The 24,318-nt window shown below is 37.4% G+C and overlaps 2 protein-coding genes and 1 long non-coding RNA gene across 3 annotated transcripts; 1 reads left to right on the top strand and 2 right to left on the bottom strand.

Annotated features, from left to right (window-relative positions):
• Positions 1–1,424: 1,424 nt before the first annotated feature.
• Positions 1,425–15,525, bottom strand: LOC114534551 (pyruvate dehydrogenase E1 component subunit alpha, mitochondrial-like). Its single transcript, XM_028556016.1, has 11 exons — positions 15,395–15,525; positions 14,037–14,090; positions 13,334–13,507; positions 6,190–6,316; positions 5,598–5,689; positions 5,413–5,511; positions 5,143–5,292; positions 4,759–4,830; positions 4,620–4,687; positions 4,179–4,287; positions 1,425–3,846 (listed from the first exon to the last, which is right to left on the bottom strand). Exons 1-11 carry the CDS (start codon positions 15,443–15,445, stop codon positions 3,682–3,684), a joined length of 1,161 nt encoding a protein of 386 aa, XP_028411817.1. The 5' UTR covers positions 15,446–15,525; the 3' UTR covers positions 1,425–3,681.
• Positions 15,526–17,231: 1,706 nt separating this feature from the next.
• LOC114535659 lies at positions 17,232–20,127 on the bottom strand. The gene is made up of 3 exons (XM_028556953.1): positions 19,943–20,127; positions 18,883–18,939; positions 17,232–18,435 (listed from the first exon to the last, which is right to left on the bottom strand). The coding sequence occupies exons 1-3, from the start codon at positions 20,099–20,101 to the stop codon at positions 17,953–17,955; spliced, it is 699 nt and encodes a 232-aa protein (XP_028412754.1). The 5' UTR covers positions 20,102–20,127; the 3' UTR covers positions 17,232–17,952.
• A 326-nt stretch (positions 20,128–20,453) lies between these two features.
• Positions 20,454–23,113, top strand: LOC114537235. Its single transcript, XR_003688566.1, has 3 exons — positions 20,454–20,741; positions 20,838–20,916; positions 22,422–23,113. It is a non-coding gene; the product is annotated as an uncharacterized LOC114537235 (long non-coding RNA).
• Positions 23,114–24,318: the final 1,205 nt, after the last annotated feature.

The following is a 24,318-nucleotide window of genomic DNA, read 5'->3' as shown; positions in this document are numbered from 1 at the left end:
TGGGAAGTTTTATCATTCTGTTTGGTTTGAGATTCGGCCGTATACTCATTTTATCATATTGTCGTATAAATATACTCTACATGCATATATATTATCGTAAACTTGTCAAGGAAAATTTGTGAAGGAAAACTTGATCGCCATACACACGAGCAAGTGAACTGGTCGTCTGGTCCAGAAAACTTGTCAAGGAAACTTAACATCCAGTCATGCAACATCCCTGTTTAAGGAGCTGTTTACATGAGCCCGGTTACCCAAGATTCAACGAAGCGTGGATGATTTTGAGGCATTGAAATGAGCAGATAACATGATCCTGCAGTCGTATAATCACCACAACAATAGCATGTGCTTGTTTGGTGTCATAGAGACTTATTTCAATACCTCAAAGTCCTCTCACGCTTCGTTGAATCTCGGGTGACCGGCTTACGTAAACAGCCCCTTGAGATAAGTTCCCATGACCGTTTCCAAAACGTCGCATTTTTCATTCAAAACAATAAATAATCAGTTGGAATTTGTGCATGATTGTTTTTTTGCTATCAGCGCGCGTCGACTGACATGGAAAACAACATGCAGCTCCGATATTTAAATTTTCATCAGCAAATGACAGGTAATATTGGGCATGAGTTTATTATTGCCTGATGGACTAGATATGCATATGAAGCAAAATTGTTGTTGAATTGCAATGAAAAGCTAGCTAATATGGTTATAACCATGTAAAACAATCGATTTCTTTGTTAGAAACACAGAGATCAAAGGGCCACATACATGCAATGTTTGTTTTATATTCATTTAGCAATATTTGGCAACCCAGAACGAAAGTTATGACCAAATGATGGTATGAAAGAAAAACGTATTTTTGAGAACAAGATTTGAAGCAAAGTTTTCATGGCTATGCAAGTGTTTAGTATTTTTTCTTCCCGCTGTCGGCAATACATCAGAAAAGCACTTAAGTGGCGTGTGCGTTGAAACGGTATATACCTTTTTCCGCGGCAGAGAGCAAACTTGTTGAACAAATATCTTTCGAAATGTTTTTGTGCGACTCCCCATAAATTTATGTTGTTTTAGGAGTTGCATTCCAACAATTATTACGCAATGAAATTATTTATTTTGTCAGGACGTGTTGGTGCAAATGCATTGCACGTCTTAGACTTAGGGTTCCTGTTAATTATATTTTCAGGGTTCAATGATCATTGGATGGAGCCTCGTATATCGCAGGTTTTAAACAGTTCGTTGGACATTTCGATGAACCCAGAATAGCAAGAAACAGGCATATATTTCACCCTGATATTTGATACCAGTTATTTTAAAACGTGCGACTAACGACGTAATTTCTGTTAGTAACAACAGGAACCCTGATATTGAAAATATAAACAGGCCCTGACCTTAAAAAGCCAACGTCAAAACCATTATGACAACACAGCCAACAATACATTCGAAATATACCATTTAATTTTTCTTATTCAATTTACTGCATTAGTTCCTAGATTTCCTATAAAAGTTGCTAACTGTTTCTTTAAGTTAAGTTAATGTTTAAAATCTCAATGTTTTCAAGTGCACACGCCTAATCTTGTCTTCACACCTCTGCCTTGTCAACGAAAGCAGCACGACATCTCAAGGCATCTTCATCACCGGGATTTTGCTCACAGATTTCGGCTACAAGAAGAAAGTAAACGCGGCGACGATAAACCATGGTAGACTTGCTTTGAAGCTTGTAGCAGTCCCTGTCGGAGTAGTTCTATTCGTTTTTGTTGTCGGAACAACGGAGCTTGACGGCTGATTCATTGATGCAGTAACATTGGTTTTGGCTTGGTTCGTCGGAGCTTGTGTTTGTGAAACCACCGCATCTGAAGCCGTCGCCTGTACAACCACCGTGTACGTTGACTTTAGCTTTGGAGTTAATGTCGCTTGTGTCGCGACAGATACGTTGGTAGAGTTTTGAGTTGCTGACGACTCGACGATAATAGCAGCGAGGAACAGGAAAACTACGACGTAAAGTTGCGTATTCATGATTATATTGCTTTGCCCTTCTAAGAGTTCCCCACGATATCTCCGCCTCCAAGGTTGCGTCAAGTGAACGAAGGCCTCCCAAATATTCCAATATATGTGTGTTCGTCAGGCTTTGGACCAATCAGAAACATGTTGTGCAATCCGCTGATCGTTGATTGGTTCGTTGCATAAATACTGACTTCCGGTTTACCGTGAAAGTCTGTCTGTCGGTTCTTGTCGGTAGTTTAGTTTAGGCATATCTTGATCGTGCACCCGCATGACTGCAGGGGATGTATGGGGATAACCCCCCACACAAGGTCCTTCCAGAATGTTCAACCGAGATTTCATATCTCCCCTTGTTTTTATGTAATATAATACAGATGAGTAACGATTGTAACTCATTGAGTGGGAGACCTTATTTTCACTTGAATAAAAGAGCTTGATTTTTGTTTTTTTCACGTTAAATCTTCCCATTAACTGACTTGAAAGAAATCTATCAGAAGGGGCATTAAAATTATCAGAGAAATCAGAATTTCTATCCGTGAAAACATGAAATAAACAGTTAAAAAAATCACGCTTAACATCTGTGTTCAAAAAGCCCACTCGTACATATATTTTTTGAGTGGGCTTTTCAGTGAGTGCAGATGTTTAACGTGAATTTTTGTAAGCTGTTTATTTCATCGGACAAATTTTTCGAACAACAACAAAATCAAGCGTGGTTTTTTTCCGGTTAAACCATTTGCCATTTTACCAAAGCCAAAAGTAATTCAAGGCAGGTTTTCACAGCCTCGCACCAAAAATTGCAAGTGTAAACGGCGTAAACGGGCCTTTATAGGCTTTTATTTGGGGGACTATGAAAGCTAGAACGACATATCTCAGTGAAAATACTCAAACAAAATGCGTTTAAACATTATTTGTTCGAACTCTTGGCAGGCTCTAAATTGCTGTTCAACTCGCATAATACAACGATAATAAAACCACAGTGGGCTATCAAATAGACGTAGCCATATAATTCTGACAAAATTTACAGGAAATAAAATCGTAGTCAAATAATTTTGTCATCACAAGATTAGGCATGGTTGCTGCTTATAATAACAAAGTGGAATTTCGTTTTAGACCAATCAGCATATTTGTTTACATTTCAGTAAGCCAATCAGAATGCGTAAATCTTAATTACTCCCGGTAAAAAGTTACATCATTTGCCATTTTACATGAAGTAGAAAAAATTTAGGAATTCTGATTGGCTCTGCCTGAAAAATGTAAACAAATATGCGGATTTGTTCAAAACGAAATTCCTCCTTGCTGCTGGTAATGACAAGAACATAATTACCTCTCAATTTTTTTCTCACTAAATTGTATTCTAGAAGTATTAGTGCTGTCTCGGTAATAATTCCGTGTTCAGTAAATCCTAAATAAACGAATTTAATCCTATAGATTAGGTTAGGATTAGAGTTTGATTAGGATTGACACTAATCAACCGTAAACCTAATCTAAAACCTGATTCGTCTATTCAGGATTTATTGGACTGGACATGGAATTACTACCGGTGTCTCATTAGTGCACTTTCAGATCAGTGCTCTGACAACCTATGGATAATATAAGCTCTATGATGTATCACAATCTGGGCAGCAAAAATCCATGCCAAAATACGGATTATAAAACTGATATTGTTGTTCACCTTATAATGATATCATCTTCTCAGTTGTGTTTCCCCAACGTCATGGGGTCACATCCTCGGATATCATGCCCCTCCATACCACCACTGTAGATATCCTTGTACAACTCGTCAAGGGCGATCTCTGGGTCTGTCTTAGACTTTTCAACTGCCTCTTCGATCTCCGTCTTCACCTCTTGATCAATTGCCTAAAAAATGGACATTGGAATAGCCACATTTTTCTCCATTGCCTACTCATTTCCCAGCAATCATAATTTGATAAAATCAAGACCCTATAAGTTGCTAAATTAGAAAACTAGGGACTAATCTCATTCCCTTTATTTCCACTTCTCTAAGTCTGCGATCCTTTGTAATCGAGAATTTGTGGCCGAACTCATATGCATGTCACCGACAGTCAGCGATGTATTGCTGAGGAAAAAATTCATTCAAAATAACAAAACACTTCATTCTTCAGTGATCATAGACAACAGCCATCAATCACTTTTGGTGATTAATGGAAATCAGTCGTTAGCTAGCTCACCTTAATATCATCGGCGGTAGCAAGATCTGCTTCGAGAAGTTTCTCTTTTAATCCAGCGATTGGATCCTGGGTTTTTCTTACAGTCTGAATCTCGTCTCTTGAACGGTAGCTAAAAGGTTTTTTTGGAAAATTCGTATATGAAACTGCTACTTCTCAGCGAACAAAATGAACTTTATACTGTTCTTCCTAGAGGTTCTGTAAGGATCATCATCTCTTATTGATCCAGTGTTACTATAGGAGGAAACCTAAACTAATCTAACTTTATTTACACTGGATAGCTCTATCAGTTCTAAACTGTTCTTCCTAGAGGTCCACTAAGGATCATCTCTTATTGATCCAGTGTTACTACATGCAGGAGAAAACCTAAACTAAACTAACTTTATTTATACTGGATAGCTTTATTAGCGCTGAGTAATAATACTTGCATATAAGTGAACTCACCTCACGCCTGGATCACTCATACTGTGTCCGTAGTAACGATATGTGACACACTCCATTAGAAGTGGACCCTATAACAGCGGGTAGCCACACGTTAATAACATCACCACGTCTCCTTACAAGCCATGAACAAAGAACTCACCTTGCCAGATCTGGTATAATCTGCGGCAAACTTGGTCGCCTCCCTTACAGCAAGTATGTCCATACCGTCAACCTGACAGAAGTTAGTTAAGTTAAAGACAATGAACTGTAAAAAAACTTGGCCGCCATCTTCGAAGTCTAATTTTAAGGTATAGTTTTTCAACGTTTGAGACAGACGTAGAGCGTAATTATCTAGGAATGTCTAGAACTATGTAAAATGCAATAATTTGTTAATTTTTATCAAATTTGAACAAGAAACAGAGTAAAAAAGTATGGCGCTGAACTATAGGAGTTGGCGTCTTATTACAGTTCACTGGTTAAAGATATAGTAATTTGTTAGTAATAGTATAAAGGCACTGTCAAATTTCTATAGTTTTCAACTAACCTGTATCCCAGGAACGAAATCTCCACGGGTGTAGAAGTCAGTGACTGCTGAGGCGCGGTTAGCGGCCGTTCCCATGCCGTACTGGTTATTCTCGCAAATGAATACGCACGGAAGGTCCCACAGTTTCGCCATGTTGAATGTTTCGAAAAGCTGTGACAATAAATACATAAGACACATTCACAGGCATGTTCCATACTCACTTTCTCCTCCCTTCCCCAACTAAATCCATATTTTGTTTTGTCAGAAATCCTTTAGGAAAGAGATTTTTACCTGTCCTTGATTGGCTGCACCATCTCCGTATAGAGTGAGACAAATCTTTCCATTGTTTCTATACTTGTGAGCGAAGGCCACACCAGCACCAAGAGGAACCTGATAGGATAACGGATAGTAAGAGAGAGGGGTTTACAAGGGATGTGCATGGACACTTTTCATCCTTATTTACCCCGAAGTCGTACCTGTGCACCAACAATGCCATTACCACCGTAAAACTCATGTCCATACATATGCATAGATCCTCCTTTACCCTTGGTTGTACCGCTCACACGACCTTGAAAGGGAAGATCATCGGTTAAATTTCATATTAAGAATCTGAGTTTATTAACAACCTATAATCCCAACATTAATCCTAACACCTGACTGTCCTAACACTCCAAACCGGTATATTCGGCCATCTCTATCTCATTTTATTATTACCAAGGTCGAGTACACAATATTCCGGTATATATTCGACATTCACTGATTTTTTTATTACCAAGTTAAAGTACACCATATACCGGTATACTCGACCGTATACCAGTAAATTTTCATTACCAGGTATATATATATATATATATATATATATATATATATATATATATATATATATATATATATATATATATCCGGTATAATAAATTTTTGTTACCGAGGTGGAATATGACTCATATGATATGACTCAGGTGTATGAACTAATCTTGTAACCGCGGTTCCCGGCTTGTAACCGGCTACTTTTCAAGCTTGCCCGGAGAAGCAATAAAACAGGTTTCGTTTTATACATATTATGCATACCAGTTAATTCAGCGAGGACCTCCAATGCGGATTTCCCTCTCATGTAAGTCCAACCATGACATCTGTACGCCGTGATAACGCTGTCATCCTTGTCTATGGCATGTTCCATACCAACGGCACATGCTTCCTATGAAGAAGAGAAGTACAACTTTATGGCTTTTCAGTTTTCATAGCAATTTCATTGTGCATTTTCGCATACATGCGGCAAGAACGCGCAGGTTTTTCCCGGTTGATGAAAACACGTGCAACTGAACAGTGAACAATGTTGTGCTGCACCTCACGAACACAAGAGGGTAGGGTCGCAGCTCCTCGCAAGAATGATTTTCCGTTGGCTGAACTTTATAATACATTTCTGTTTCAACCAATAGCATAGCTTCGTTCTTTAGAAAGCATAGAAAAGCACTATCCAATTGGACGAAAGCTTCCGAGCACTGCGACATGACCCACACAAGATGAAGCAACTTGGCAGACCTCAACAAATTCCTGCAACTTGATACCAAGTTCGTAGGTTGCAGAACAAACATTGTTCAGTCTTCTTTTTCGTCAACTGGCAACGAAATAAACGCGTGTAGTTTAGGGTCTGAAATGAAACGGTCAGCGGTTCAAGATATAATTCCAGCGATATATCTTTAGGATTCAGAGATTTTCCGGCATGTAAATTTTAGCCAGTTGCTTGACAACATTTGATGGGAAAATATGAATAAATTACAACATTATATTTACTGGTTGTTTAGGAAAGATTTAATTTATCAGCAACTGTAACACAAAGCGTTAAATAAATTATAATACACATTTTTTGCCCGACATGAATGTTATTCATAACAACACTGGATCAATAAGAGATGATCCTCACTGAACCTCTAGAAAGAACAGTTTAGAACTGATAGAGCTATCCAGTATAAATAAAGTTAGTTTAGTTTAGGTTTCCTCCTGTAGTAAATAACACTGGATCAATAAGAGATGATCCTTACAGCACCTTACTTAGAAGAAGAGGGAATATAACAGGGGCCGGTTGTTCAAAAGCCGGTTAACGCTAACCCAGGGTTAAAAATGCCTAACCCAGAGTTAAATTTTAAACCTTGGTTAATTTGCGTTGCACAAAGCTCGGTTAGCGTTAACCCTGGGTTAAAATTGATAAAAAAATTAACCCTGCTAGCTAGGTGGGTTAACTTTTTAATCCTGGGTTAACGTCGATTCAAAATGGATGAATAAGGAGCTGAAACACGTAAACACGTATAATTTGTTATGAATTAAACACTTTTGAAAGGTTTTACGAATAATTTCGACAGCAAAGAATTATTTGAGTTTGACTTCGTTCGGTTTCAGCTGATACATTGATTTATTTATCTTCGCTTCAATGCAACACACGATAAATAAATACAACCGTAGAAATTGAAACATCGTAATCAAAATATTTGTTTCGGATGCCAAAATCCGATTCTTTTGATTAGCAGCAAGTGGTAAGGCTACGTTTGTTCCTGAATTTTGAATAATCAAAGAATGCCTGAAATTTTAAAATAGATCATAGATTGTTTTAAATTTTGCTTAATTTTATTTCACATCGACATTGTTTATCATACAAAATGGCCTTTCATTTCGATACTTTCCAAAATTCCATGCACGGAAATCGCTGTTCAAAACAACGTCCCTGCGATCCTGCCCTCGCGGCATATAATCTTTCGACTGACATGCAATAGTTTTGACGCTTTTTTATTGACCAATCGAAAACGTTCTTATATCCAATTTAGTCTTCAAAATACATTTAATCTTAGGTTAAATATTTTAACCCTGGGTTAACTAACCCTACCGCTAACCCTGCTTTGAACAACACAGTTTTAACCCAGGTTTAGCTAACCTAGGGTTAAGGATTTTAACCCAGGTTTAGCACTAACCCAGGGTTAAATTTAACCTGCTTTTGAACAACCGGCCCCAGGTGTATATGTTAAAGTATAGGTCTCTACCTTCCTGGTATTTAATAGTTTACAATAGTATTATATTCCAGTGCGAAAAGTATAAAATAAATGTTTTCCTTTAAGACGTGGACAAACAAATGTAATCCGATCAACCGCAAAAACAAACAAAGCGGAATTATAAAACAGTCGGTGACAATTCATATCATCTTTAAGCAAATGCCACGTCACCCAAATGAAACTCTGAAACTCAGTTTGTCTGGACAGTTCATCCTGTGTTTGCACAGCGCAAAAATCTATGATTTGCAAAGACTTCATTGTCGTGGATCGCGCATGAAGGAGAAGAATTGTGGACTATTCAGTCTAGTTTACTGCTATAATGGTCGCTTGAAATTCGCTTCCTTGTATAAGCAAAGTTTGCTGTGGTTTAAGATAGCTTTAAGATAGCCTTAAGATAGCGCATCCTTGTTTAAGCGAAGTTAACTGTGGTTTAAGATGGCACATCCTTGTTTAAGAAAAGTTAACTGTGGTTTAAGATGGCACATCCTTGTTTAAGAAAAGTTAACTGTGGTTTAAGATAGCTTTAAGATAGCGCATCCTTGTTTAAGCATAGCCTAACCGTGGTTTAATATGTTAAGTGTGCTTTGCCTTTAAGATGGCACACACAATATGGAGGCAGGGGGTGAAGAAGATAGACAGCGCGGATATTCCCTTTAAAAAAATGGTGGATACTAATCATCATGCATGAGAAAGACTGATTTGTACAACCGCTTATGAAAACAAATTTAAAAGGAGAGCTTTGAATATCAGGCCGAAGCTAATGTTAAGACTTAAGTCTTTTGCATTCAACTCGGCCATCAAAAGTTCGACGTCTTGAAGTGTTATGAATACGCGGCAGCAGGTAGCAAAAGCTCATAAGATGCTAGATGCTTCATTGTCATTGTATCTCAAACACGTTTATGTGCTAATTGTGTTCGTACGTAGCTGATTCATCATTCATGCAGCTTTTGTTGATGAAGAACAATGTGGACACTTGACAACATTCACGATAGTTTGATGCCATAAGCATCAAATGTGGTATAACACCTGCCTAAAATAGACAAAACACTTCTCGACGTTTTTGACCTCAGGGCCTTCGTCAGGAGAGTTATATAGTTGTTATACCACATTGGATGCTAAGTTGTTTGAAGACGCTGCCACGCTGCTTCCTGGTTATATTGGAACTTATCTAATGCCATAAGCGTTTGCGGTTTGACACATGCTGTGGCTGTGCTCTCTGCCGAACAGAATAAAAATTTATTGCACTTCGAATACATGCAAATCCGACAACTGTTTACGCTACCTCGCTGCATTTTCAAAGTCGGTAAAGTTTAACTATGAGAACATCAACATGGGGCCGTCAAAAATGAAATATTAGGAAGCTTCAGCAGTGACAACGAGTACGACTACACGTTTCGTCAGATGGCGTAAGCAAAAGCACCAAGTTTGGCGCGAAAATGACGAATCTTGTACCTATAGTCGTACTCGTAGTCACTGCTAAAGCTATTGCATATCGAAAGACGAGTACACCTTTCTTTTGCCTCAGCGAAACATTGTTTTTTTTTGCGCAAGTAGCAAGTAACAGAGCGTAGGACACCCGCTATTTTGAAAGTCATTACAATCTTCTGCCCTGATAAGTGACGTGACAAATTGATTTATCACTTGTGGATTAGGAAAATTAAAACTCTGCATGTAAGATAAGAGTGTTATATATAATATACGTGCCTGTCCGCGTACCGTCTTAATTGCTGATCGCTCGGTGAGGGAAACGGGGGGGGGGGGGAGAAGGGGTGAAGGTACAACCAGAATGAACCCAACATAGAAACATTCTATATATAAAATATTTATAAAAAAACTTTGCACATAATGAAATGAAACGTTCGTATTTCAGCTGCTGAAGAGTTTATTTGAATTTACGCTTATATATTCGTGTGGCCATTATTGAAAATTAAGATATTGTATTCGCTATTTAATTTTGAAAAGTTGCTGAAAGAATATAAGAATAAGTTTTTACTAAATATACTTTGTTGCCAAGGAAATGATGTAAATTTTCCCTTTTTTTATTGATACACGAATGAGCAATGCAAATAAAAGCTAGAGTGAAAGAAAAAATCGCTGGTCGCTTAATTGGTAGTTTGAAAATTTCGCTTTAGTGAATTCAGCGTTGTTTCCGCAACCCTGATAATTCACTGCATGCACTACGATATTAGTCATTCAAAAAAATGTTAAACATAAATATTCCTGATACGTGAGCTATATTATCTTCACACCACCAGCTGTCATGTCAGTTCGAGCAAAGGCTTCAACTTAGGTAAACAATTACATTGCATAACGCTTGGCAAGCCAAGCTAGCCAGCTTGCTTAGCTAATATTGACCAGAAATGTTTCGAGAAAAAAACACTCGGAATAGCCAGTCGGCCAAGCTCGTCGTGAAAAATCCCAAGAAAACGAATGGAAGGAATTTCGGGGCTAACTACACAGCTTAGGATGCCACGCAGAATCCTGTGCATTAATGATCTTGAGGCAGAAGTCGTTATCTTGAAATAAATATTAATGCCCACGATTGAGAAAATTCTGCGTGGAAAAGCCATAACAAATATATAGAAATAGCGTAGAACTTTTGATGGAAGCTCGCAAAAGAGCATCAATTGCATGTCGTTCGTCTGAAGATGCTGACGAAGTGTACAGTTTCAGTCCAGCACCGTTTTTTTTGTCAACATTTACCACTTGATTGCCAAAGAACTGACCGCGAAGCAAAGACGCGCCACTAGTTCGCGCGATTCAAAACGTCGGCTTTTAACATAATAAATTCTGAGCCATCGTCATCGAGAGAAATATAGTAGTTTTTAAGCGTATTTTGTTGACAAGCTAAACAGCTAGCGCGTGGCTATTGTATATATACGGGGGTTGAAAATATGTACATGCAAAAGCACAATATATACACATTGACACAACGGTGTGAATAAAATTAAACGGCTAAAAACTACATTACATAACTTACAACGAGTTTTGATATGCTTGGAATATTAACGGCAGCTTATTGAGATATTTGGAACAGCGTTAAAGAAAAGTTTACATTATTTATCCCTATACTTAGATGCTCTACACAAAGGCATGAGAAGCTGTTTAAAATAAGCGTTGTTAAACATCTGTCCTTTCGCGTCTTCTTGGCATCTGAGTATGAATATAATATGCAAAGCCCTTAAATAAAATTGAACTATGAACGTATGGTATAAGTCTAAATTTTGTGCATTAACGCACGGCACACGATATGCACACAAAATGTTTACAAAACAGGTTTCCAAGAGGTCCAGCGGATAAGAAAGTAGGATTGTACGAGGTATTTGTCCCTTTAACAAAAACAGGCCACTGAGGCAGATGGTCTTCCAAGTCGTTGCCACTGCCGCTTCTAAGCCAACCATGAAGCACAGTAAACGCACGTATTTTTATCAATAGTTCTACGTAAAAATGGACATTAAAAGTTCGAGCTGTTGATGTTCTTCAGGGATGTAAGGCGATAGGAAGCAATACCATAGCCACTACCCCTCCTTGCGCCAAACGAACACCAGTGTTATTCCCTTTCGGCGAGGTTCCTTTAGCAGCAGTTGACATAATGGTGCTGTTCACAGACATAGTAGCGGATGGAGCAACTGATTGGCAAGTAGGTTGATTTGCCAAAAGGACGACGAGCAGAATGAAGGCGATTTTTGCGGCCATTATAGGTTTAATAGCTTCAACGGAACAGAGCAACACTCCTTTGAGAGCACAAAAGACTGCTTTGGAGACTTGGATAAACTACTCGTGTCTGAGCGACCTCGCCGAAGGACAAACCCGTCTTGATCACTGAGCTGACCAATCAAATGCGTCCGATTTGCAACGAAATATCGTCGGCAGCCAATCGCATTGCGCATCCATACAGGTAGTTTACGTAATGCCTGCTCGGCGATCGGGATGAAATTATCCGGGTCCGGGTATAGCTTCTGTATGCCGAACTTACTCGGCAGTACTTTACTGAGCCTTATATATATAGTATATATCTGGAGTAGTAACTTCGTTGTTTCATTTTTAAGGACCGTTTTTACAAACACAATTTCGCAACCAAAAATCTTTATAAATTACTTAACGCATCCAATTGAACCGTGTGATAGGATATTTAAAGGCACGGATATTGCCGCGGCCTCCCCAGGCATAATTCAGAGGCTGCTAGCCAGGATACCAGACTTTTGTATTACGAGAAAATTCGCTGACACAGCCGAGAATCACTGAAGCGCGAGGTCGTACATGGAATAATTCTATTCTAGTGCAACGATTTTACTGATGGAAGATATACGAAGATTCCATTGGTACGATTTCATAAATAGCTACGGCCTTGTTACGTTTCTATGAAGGACATTCCTATGTTAAGCAGAAGTGTATGTCACGTAGCTACGTGTTTTCGTTGATATCTTGTATTCATTTGCGTGATAAACTATGCCCCCAAATTTATCTGCAGAGCAGTTATCGAATGCAGAATTGTTTAAAAAAATCTTCAAGAAAGTTGGTTGGAGTATTTTGGAGAGACGTCCGACCAGATGAATTAGATGTGAAGTTCAGTAATATAATAATGCGAAGCCTCACTAAAAGCCCACACACACTAGACGTAATTCGCCAACGCGCTGCGAATTACCAGTTCTTTAAAGCGAATAAGGAAGGAAATTTTGAGAGACATACATTATACACCACAGAAATGTCAAAATATTAAAAAATTATCAAAATTTTTAATAACATGATCAAGATTATTATAACATGATCGAACTTGGTTGCTTTTGAAAACTTAAAACTTAAACTGAAAAAATCGCGTCGCGTTGGCGGATCATTCACGACCGCTGTGCGTCGGCTTTCAAGAGTACAATTGAAAAAAAATCCTGTCATGTGTTTGCATGACAATGCATGACAATAAGAGCCCCTTTAATAGGCCTTTCTCATAATGACGTCAAACGTGGAAAACCTGACGTTACAAGAAGTTTGATTGGCTCCGCTACACAAACGAGCCAATCAAACGTTAGATGTGTACCTAACGTCAAACTTTTCGCGTTTGACGTTATTTTGAGAAATTTCTATTCGGTTGGCTTTCACGAAGCATTCCTAATTAACGCCAACACGTCGTTCGCTTTTACATGATCCATGCGTGAAGGTAGCTATATTAAATGCATTACCTGTCCAGAATACAGGTGACAAAAGCCACGGATGACCCTTGCTTTGTACAACCTGTCAGCAGCGTTTTCCATTCTCCTGATCATTGTCATCTGCTTGTAGTAGACCAGGCCATCCTCCCGTGTCAGGGTTGCCTTGACTGGAGGTCCACTATCCAGTCTGTGGAGTTTACATTCCTGAAGATGAATAAAACATAATAATTCATTGTGTGGAATTATACACACTTCAAATTCAAGCCAGGAACAGCTGATGTAAAAATGAGTGAACTATAGGTCCTCTGACAGGAATCGAACCTACGCTTTTGCGATGCCGGTGCAATGCTCTTGCCATTGGCATTGCCTATAGTTGACTCATTTTTCCATCAACTGTTTCTGGTTGATTGAATTTGAAGTGTGTATAATTCCACTCGAAATTAAGATCCTTTAAACCTCTAGAATTTACCTGCATCGAGTGAAGTGCCAAAAATCATTATAACTAATTCATTGTGTGTTTCATGTTCTATTGAGCATGAAATTTAATACTTGCTCAGCCATTGAATAATTGAACAGTATACACACAGACACACAGAGAAGTGTAATTACATGAACTAATCTAATCAGGGTAGTAGATAGAAGCTTAATTGGGGAGGTGTATAGTCATGTATATCAGTGGCGTAGTCAGAAAATTGTAATTGGGAGGCCCTAATCAATGAAGATGTGAACTCACCTCAATATCAAACTCAGCCTGTGTTGCTAATCCTCGAAGAACCAGAGAATTCTTCTAAAAAGAAATCATTAAAAGCACTGCAATGAAAATATTATCAAGACAAGGTAATACTATAATATTTTCAAAAGAGTTCCAGTTTATTAATAGCTCAGTAGTTAATACATAAAAACCTGATTAGTCATCATGCAGGCTGTTATTTAATAAAATTTTTATATCAGTTCAAGACAGGAACTAAACTAACAATTTTACTATATGCAACTTTGAATTTCTTATTTATATTATACACTTAATGTATGCTCCCGAGGGAAATAGTGAGTTTTGTTTTCCCAAGGGTCTGAATGTTGAAACATTGAGACTCGAGGGAAAACAACACCCACTATTTGTCTATTTCCCGAGGTGTAGCGAACATTAAGTGTTTTGTTATATAGGAAGAAAAACATACATGTTACACAACAATTTCATTTCCAAAAAATTTGTCATGACAATATGCGGGCAACAATTTTTCACTTGTTTCCATGGTAGGAAACATTGCATTTATTTAAAGTCATGTGACTACGAATGAACCAATCACATTTAAAGTACACAGCACTTACATAACAATCCTTATTATTTATACAGCCCAGCACAATTCCCGTGCTTGTGGAATTTTACTTGTGTAGACAGTATCATTTCTTGCATATTTAGCTTGAAATGATATCAAATTTTTGAAGACACCCTGTACACAATGATTATACATGAGGTATATAATTGTTGAAATCCATAACACAGCTCTTGTCCACTAGATATAAAGACTGGGGTATCTGATATGAAATGTCAAAACAATGTGACATTGGTATTGTTTTATATGCCAGCCAGAGATATGAAACAAATTCTTGGTACAATTCACAGCAAACTAGTTGTTTCACTTGTTTTAAAATAGCGACTAAAACCAGACTTAGTTGAATGGGAAATCTGATGGTATCACTTCCATAAGAATCCATAGCACCTGCTTAAATTATGTCTTGTACCAGTGTACAGATTTTGGTAATTTCATCAACACACAAGAAGGTCACGAAACATATGAACGCTATTTTGTTTAATACAAAGCTGTTACATACATTATTTTGTTACAACTAGGTATTTGAACCGGTAATAAATTGTACGTGGAATTGTATATTTCTCTATGAAAACTACACACAGAAGCAATTAAACTATGACAATTTTTGGAAATGTCAACGAAGATTAATTATTAAATGAACACTGCTGTAAATGTGTAAAATGAGCCTGACATTTCCATGCAGATACCTATGACTCATATAGATGGTTGCACAATAAATATTCATGCTTTATCTGTACTTTACGCATGAAACAGCACTTACCAACAACTGCCGAGATGACTTTCCACACGCAGAAGCAAGTGTACGCAACATTTCGCACAATTAAACTCCAAAAATTTGAAAAGTTTTGCGGAAAACACTTTCGTTTCTTTCGTTTATTTTGAAGCCGAGCAGTTAGTTCCCAGTTCTCCAAAATCACTCAGAGACGAACGACACAGCACACCCAAGTCAGAAGATTGATAACAAAATCCAAAATCCAATGTCTGCAGACAGTTTTATAAATATAAAAATACTGCTCTGAAACAACTGAATAAAAAATGTTTTCCAAGTGACATCATTAGATTCAGTAGCTGTATCCGAACACGCCGATAAAAAAACCGGAGAAAAGGGGCATGTATCTATTTATCCAAAACATTCAACATCTTAACCAAAAAGGATGGCTATTAGCTTATATTCTAAAAAGGTCTTGATTTCGAGTAGAATTATACACACTTCAAATTGAACCCAGTAACTGTTGATGGAAAATTTATCAACATTTCGGTTTTCCGTCAGGAATCGAACCTACGCTTTGGCGATGCCGGTGCAGTGCTCTTGCCAACTGAGCTACAGAGGTAGCCGACAAGACCAAGCGTGGTTAATGTGTATAATGATGGTAATGCCGGGGATATGTGAGGATAAATCAATTATGATTTCTTGCACTTCATTCGATGCAGGTAAATTTTAGAGTTTAAATTTATCACGAAATTAAGATCCCGTAGTCAGTTTATTAAAATTGCCAAATTGTAATCAAAGTAATCAAATTTGAAACAATTTACGAAAATATTTGTGCATTTAGACTCAGTCTTTTAATCGAAATGGAATTTACAGTGTTAAGAAAGAAGTGCTCTATTAATAAAATACGTCAATTAATAGTAATTAGCCAATTGATTGCAATTCTAATCGTACAAAATTATATTCTACTGTAACAAATTCTACCATTTCCATTCATTCCAAAAAAACCCCGAAAACAACAAAAGGTTTGCTTAAATCTTTTTAAAAGTAGTTAGAAAATCAAGGAAAATAAGTTGTTTTTGCCTAAAAACTAAGGCTAAAGCCTTTTGGCATTTTTGCGCGCACGCGCTGGAAGTGTTCAGTGATTTCCCCAGTTCCTTTGTGAAAATTTTATCGAATTTGTCCAAAAAAAACACTAAAAAATTCACACGGCTGATTTTGAGTTTGGTTTTTATTCAGTGCTATACACTTTACAAAATAAAACCGGGTGAAAAGGTGAATTCCCCGGGGAAAAAATTATCGCTTGACCGTACGCCCGAAAAACATTGCATTTCGTCTAGAAATTTTGCTGAAAATAATCCAAAATTGTGTTGAAATTTGTCTTAGGTTTTCCCATGTTGAGTTAAAAAAAATAATAAACCGAAAAAAAGCAAGGACAGAAAGCTTAAAGCGACTGAAACTTTTTCGACCCCGTTCGAGAAACAACTGACTTGAACCCGCTTCTTTGCCTTGAAATTGAAGAAAAAAACGGCTAACTAACTAGCCACTACCATATTAAGTGTTTAACTAACGATGAAAAGCGAAAATCGCCCAACCCAATTTTCTCAATGAATAGGTTTCCTAATTTTTCCTTATACAAAGGAAATTCGTCACCCGAGCGATGTTTTTCAAAAATAATTGCAGTTTCTCATCACTTTTCAGCCAAAATACGACTTAGATTGATGTTATTTAAACTTAAAATTCGTTAAACTATAAAGAAATTTCGATCATTTTAATGATTTTATCCCCCTGGCCTCCTTACTGTCACAGAAATACTTATTTAACAAAATACGTTTGACCCGAATAAAACAAATAAAAAGATAAAAAGTCCAGCTACATCCTTCTACTGATTATTCTTGTCTTTATTTTTAAAAAAATGTACAGCCAACAAAATTACATTCATGCTCATTATGATTAATCTTAATGAAGCTATATTACATAATACCAAATGACAATGCTTTATGCTTGCATATATATTAAGTTGAAAGAGTTTACAAATCAATATTTTTAAGTATAGCACCAATATACAAATATATTTTCCCTTGAGCATAATAATATAGAACACCTTAGATGTGGTAATGCATGCAAACCTCAAACTTTGATATCTCATTTTGCCTACTGACATTATTTTCTTACCAGGGGTGCTGGAAACAATTTAGGGCTATAGGGGCTTGAACTTTCCAAAAAAGACATTTTTGCTTACTCAGACATTACCTTTGAATCAAATATATGTAATGTACCTTTCTGAGAATAATAAGCATTATTGGAAAATACATTGATCAAAATTTAATGTATAATATTGTTATATGGTAATTCCAGCACTTCTGCTTTGGTACCTGTCTACATGTATGCTAGAGATTTATATTATGCACTGCATATTAATTATACTGTAGGTACCATCAAGCTGACATGAAACGAAATATTGATGAAATGATTTCAGAATTATCATTTATTGTACCTGTTTAAATGCAAAAGAACTTTTGTAATAAAATACTATGGGACAGAGTAAACACATAAAGAAATTACTCAAATTAGTGTGTGTATATATACCACTTTAGTATTGTCCTGAATTAACGCAATAGCACCTGACTTGCTTGAGAATGATGGATGGTATGACTCGACCTAGCTGGTGTGTCTTCTGGCTTTTTGATAAACCAACCGGCTGCAGTGCATGAATACATGACTGAAAAACAAGCAAACACAAACTCAATTGCCCCAAGGAACATAATCACCGCAGACAACCCCAATCCTTTCCGGCCGTGAAGCGTCATCTCTATTAAAAGGTTGTTCTCTTCATCAAGTTCAATGACCACGATATCACTGTATCCCGTTCGTTCCTTCTCAATTTCAGCTTTTCGTTTGTCAGATACACAGTGTTCGTAATAGTAGGTTCTCATGTACACAGCAACATATCTTCTTGAGTAGAAATCATCAACAGGATTGGCATTACTATTCAATTCATCATAAAAGTCGGACATTGATGTACCATAGGAGATGCAGATCATAATGGACAGGAGAGCACAGAATATTGATGCCCATGAATACCATGTTATCTGCGAAGAAAAAAATTGAATGCTATTGTTTAAGTTTAATTAACACATTTAGAACAACTGGCCTTGAAAAACTAACCTGGGTTAATCAAAATGAAGAGGCTTATGGTAACATGCATACTACAAACATCTAAAATGACCTGGGTAATCAGGTGCCAGTTGTTCAAAGCTAGGTAAGCGCTAACCCTGAGTTAAATTTTAATCCAGTGTTTTAGTTTATGTGTTTCCGAAGCACTGTTTGTTTTGAAACTTGAGAAAATATGACTTCTATCAGTCCATACAATATTTATGAAAAAAAGATATTCAACTTTGTAAACAAGCGACATAAAAATCAATGTAAAGATTTGCTTTAACCTAACAATTAAGCTAACCGACTTTTGAACAACCGGCCCCAGGATAATGATAAGTTATAAGGGTGAACTTTGAAAGTTGAAAGTTGAAAAAACTTACCATTTGTTGTCCAGAAACTGAGCAACTATACAAGCCAATGCCTGCTGTGGCTACGACCTGAAGAATAATTCAAATAAAGACCTTTCATCGTTGCTATTGAGAATTAGTATAAACTGACTAATAGGCTATCACTTTTCCTGCGTTCTGATTGGCTACGCTACTAGTAGGCTATTAGTGATAGCCTACTAGTAGCAAAATTCAAAACAATGGCGGAAAATTCGCGTTTCGCCGAAGTATCTGAAGATTTTTTGGACGACTTGTTGGACAATTCCGTACCAGAAAAAACAAAAAAAGCAACAAAATACGGGTAAGAATTTTTAAGGGTAAGAAAATACATAAAAATAACGTATACTCAATTGAATTTTTATATTTAAACTGAATTTTAAAACATTTTACGCGAACAACAATTAAAATATTTTCTTCCCTTTAATATACGAAATAAATTTCAGTTTCAATATTTTTGTATTGTGTTTCCTAGTTGTAAATTAATGTTATAGTTTATACTAAAACAATTAGACAACTCGGCCTCGTTGTCTATGAGCAAATAGTCAACTCGGCTTCGCCTCGTTGACTATTCGCTCATAGACAACTCCGCCTCGTTGTCTAATTGTTAAATAGAAATACCGACGAAAAACTAATATACTGTAATATTAAACAAAGGTAGTGCCTCACAAATATAACACATTTTATTATTCAACTCTGAGAAGTGCGTTGTTCGAAATTTAAAGAAATAAAAAAAGGTTTAATTAACAATCTATAAGGTCCTTGTCAATAATTTCAACTCGTTGTAAAACGGAATCCGGCGGTTAAATTTTATATTGCGCATTGAAATCATTCAGGTTTAATATATTTCCAAAACAAAATACGAGTGTGACTCGCAAACGCAGTTCTAATAATGATCGACCACAAAATTAAACTGTTAACTAAACCAAAACAGCTTGAAACGTAAGACTAAACCACAGAGCTATTAAACGGGCGAGAGTCCTCGCCTCAAAGAAATCATAATCACCGTGTATAAAGAAAACATACATCAAAATATTTGGATGTTGTTAATACTTACAATGATCCCAACCCAAATGCCTAGACCGGCTGTTGAAGTCCAGTGACAAAGCAATGTCGTACACACTATCCCAAAGACGAAAAAGAGGATTCCTATCATGATTTGCAGGCCAGCAATAAGCCGGACAAGACCCTTGCCACTACCATAAAGTGTAGCCATTTTTTACAAATACAAGTTAAAGTATTTTCGGCAAAAGAACGCTGAGATAATTACATTCCATTCCCATATATGGACGTTTACCGGCTAATGCACCCCGGAGATAATTACCCGCTTAAACTTCGGAAACGTTCGCAAATATATCGCTTACTGATCGGCAATCCCGCAGTCCTTGTTCAGTAAAATCCTAAATTTAATTCGACCATGGTCAAATGTACCGGAAAACACTGTTTTAAAAAGTGCAACATCAAACGGTTTGGTTTGAACAAAAAATTTATCGGTTTATAACCACCTTAATGAAATCCAGTCCGAATAAATCAATGCTCTCCCCAGTCCCTGTGCGGTCAAATTCAAAATGGCGGCGGCCAGGAGGCGTTGGTGAAATCTAAAATCCAGTAAAATCATTCCACTGAGGTAAAATCAAATATGGTGAAATTCGAGATAGCGACGTGCAAATTCGAGACATGCGACTGATGAAATAAGTTTCACATTAGCTGCAAAGTCAACAGAGAAGTTTGGTGTGGAAGGAGTTGCAGTTTCATGCTGAATTTAATGGTATTTTCGAATATGAAGCGCGGGGGGCTTTGAAATGAAGGACTGGATTACAGAGGGTGAATTAGGGTTACGATTGGTTACGATGTGGGTAAGTCATTAAGTGAGACTTGTGAGCTTTGTAACTAATACTTTGTAGAACAAAAATTGGAAATTACATGATTTATTGGAAACTTTTTCGTTTTAGGTTTAACTTAACAGCCAGTTATCAAGACAAACGTGAAGATGAAAGAGATATTTTTACTAGTCACTGTATTGAACGTAACGTAAGTTGTTTGTCTAAACGAGGATGGCTTATGGGCAGATTTCCACTGCCGTGTTTTTAAGTTGTTATAAAATTATTCTTAAGCCAGAATTCAAACTTCACTCCATATGGGCTTGTTTTCTGATAGAAGTTTTTCTCTTATTGTTTACCGGAAAGCGAGTTCATGTTATCTTATTTTGTTTAAAGTATCAGAATTGGACAAATCACTTGACGAGCGTTCGCAAATAAGTGACGGGCGTTCGCAAATCTATTATTTGGGGGTGTATCATGTCGCAGGGATGCCCCCTCTCCCCTCCCCTCCCCGTAGATTAGTGCTGGACATTATAGATTTTATGGGCTTGATACAACCAGCCCCTGATGCTTAAGACAATAATCTCGCAAACTGAGAGAGTTTGGTTCAAATGTCCTTCATTCACTTCATTTCTCGCGCAGTCGCAGTGAGCGAGTAATGATCCCATAATCACCACATTAGGCAATGTCATATATACTTAGCCTTCCACTGATGCAGTCAAACACGCTGCGTTTAGCAAGCGCTTATAGTCTTGTGGTAAAAACAATGGTGAAAAAGGGCACTTTAACGCTACTCTAAAACTTTGAAATTGAGAAATTAAGATTTCCTCTATCAATTTCAAAGTCTGCAAAGAAATGATTAGAAAACAAAGAAACTTTCGTCTTTCACCACCGTGAAATAAAAAAACTTTCGTTTTTCAGCAGCGGTGGGCGAGTTGATTAGGACAGTGCTTAGTTCATAGACGGTGGTTCAAGCCCTTCCAGTGTCAAAAAAGTTGCAAATTCTTATCTAATTTCAAAGTCTCGAAAGAAAAGATTAAATTAAATAAAAAACATTTACCTTTCACCACCAGCAACGGTGGCCGAGTGGGTTAGGTTAGTGTCCGTAGACATTGGTGGCTCAAGCCCTTGCAGTGTCAAGAAAATCAGCTGCAAATTCTTATTTAATATCAAAGTCTTCAAAGAAAGGATTAAATGAAATAAAAAACTTTCGCTATCCACCACCAGCAGCGGTGGCCGAGTAAGTTAGGGCAGTGGTTAGTCCATAAGCGGTGGTGGTTCAAGCCTTTCCAGTGTAAAAAATAAGTTGAAAATTCTTATTTAATTTCAAAGTCTTGAAAGGACAAGGGCTTGAACACAGCCGCTTAAGGATTAACCACTGTCCTAAGCCACTCGGCCACCGCTGCTGGTGGTGAAGATGAAAGTTTCTTATTTCATTTACTCATTTCCTTGGAGACTTTAAATTAAACAAGACGCCTGTTCTGGCGTTAACTCCGGCGCACGTGCCAGTCTTTAATATAGAGCTTCTGAACATAAACAATACAGTTCATATTCGCATTTAGATGCCTTGCGAACCTAAATGTTCGATCGCGAAATTCAGAAGCACATCGTACTTTAAAAAGTATAGAGGTTCAATTATCATTACCACCCGAAAGAATAGATTTAGGTAAGATAAAAAAAACGAACCTGTGAATCATAAGGTCTCTTTTGGTCTAGTGTTGAAGGCAATGGTCTCGCAACATTCAAGTCGGTATTTCGAATCCTCGGAAGAATGATTTTCATTATTCACCCAAAAAAAGGATTGAGATAAACGTAGCCTTAAACGTCAAGCGCTGGTGGTCTAGTGGTGAAGACAACGTTCTCGCAATCTAGATGACCATGGTTCGAAACGTTATCTGGCCTTTTTTTAGTATGCTAATTGCAACTTACAGACATGCGTCGTGCATGTAAGTGTACTGTCTTTAATTCTCTACGCATATGATGTATGCACGTGGTCATTCGTGCACTGTGTGGACTATTGCATGATGTCAAGAAAATTTTAAATGTCCTTAATTCACTCCATTTGTTGAAAAATTGACCGGTTTTAGGTTGCAGTAAATGCAGTGAGTGAAAACGGACACTTTGCGTTTATTAAACGTACTTAAACGATATTGCAAAGCGAGAAAAAGTGAAATTAAGTATTTATAAACCCCGCGCAGTCGCAGTGAACGAGTAATAATCCCACAATAACCACATTGAGCAATGTCGTATATACTAAGCCGACAACTCTTGAACTCATACACCACAGGCACACACCGACTATCGTTATCTAATCTTTTGGCAGGATTCTGTGGAAGAACTTTTGTTCTGGCATGTGTTTAGAGGATAATGATAGTTCGAATCCTATTATAACCGTTTTTCATTAAGAACTTCGTGAAAAGAATAAAGTAAATTAAATAACCATCGCCCTTCAGCACAAGATCGTGTAGTCTAGTGGTGAAGACAATGGTCTCTCAAGTGGTAAATCGATGGTTCGAATCCTACCATAACGGTTTTTCATTATGAACTTCGTGAAAAGGATAAAGTAAATTAAATAACCATCGCCTTTCAGCAAAAGATCTTGTAGTCTAGTGGTCATGATGTTAGTCTCATGTGTCGGCTGTCGAAGGTACGAATCTCGTTTTAGATGAAAATTTTAGTTATTAATGTTACATGGTAAGGTTATGGAGAATAAGTTGGTGTAGGCTTCCAACAATCACCAGTTAGCCTTGTGGTAAAGTCGTGGACTATCAAGTACAAGATCGTGGTATCAAGAACAGTATGGTATATTCCTCATGGCGGTGGAAAGAAAATGGAAAAAAAAAATGGTAGGAATGTTGCTCGGGGGAGGTTTGTATTCGACAAATCTTTGCAAATCAAAGTTAATCTTTAGGGAAATCAGGGGATAGATAGGGTGAATGAGGGGTATATGAGTACAAAAAGACTTAGTAATTGGGCGGCCTCGGCTCCCGGGGCAGGGGGAGGGTATAGGTGAGAAAACAGTATATAAAATGTTTAAGTCTTTTTGTACTCATTTAAACCTCTTTACCCCTATTTATCCTCCTATTTACTCCTATCTATCCCTACTTTTACCTATCCTCATATATCCCTAACTACCCCCTAACACAATTAAATGTTTGAAGAAAGCTTGCTTTGAAAGTCAGGAAAGCCGGGGGAAAGAGAACCCCCCTCAGTCTACTCCTCGCCCAAGGCGAGGGCATATTCGCCCTCTCGCTCTACTCCTCTCACACTCACAAATTCTCACTTTGTTACCTTTTTCTTTTTCGGTTTCTCCAGGGCTTGAACCATCGACTGTATACTTGGCAGATCATCGTCTTCACCACTACACCACCAGTTCTTGTGGTGAAAGCCTAGAGTTTTTTATTTTACTTAATCCTTTTTGGAAGGATCTTTGATGAAATAGAAGAAAAAATCATTCCCATGTGGGACTCGAACCATCGCCATCAAACTCGGAGAGCACTGCCTTTTCAAGTAGACCGCACGATCTTGCGATGAAACGCTGTATTTTTTTATATTACTGAATACCTTATGGGTATAGGATCTCAAATGAATAACAATTCACTTTATTATGTCT

The sequence above is a fragment of the Dendronephthya gigantea genome, unplaced genomic scaffold (genome assembly GCF_004324835.1).
Source record: "Dendronephthya gigantea isolate DGI-Jeju-01 unplaced genomic scaffold, DenGig_1.0 000002F, whole genome shotgun sequence".
Lineage (NCBI taxonomy): Eukaryota > Metazoa > Cnidaria > Anthozoa > Malacalcyonacea > Nephtheidae > Dendronephthya > Dendronephthya gigantea.
Note: the sequence above shows the minus strand (reverse complement) of the source record. Positions and strands in the feature narration are given on the sequence as shown.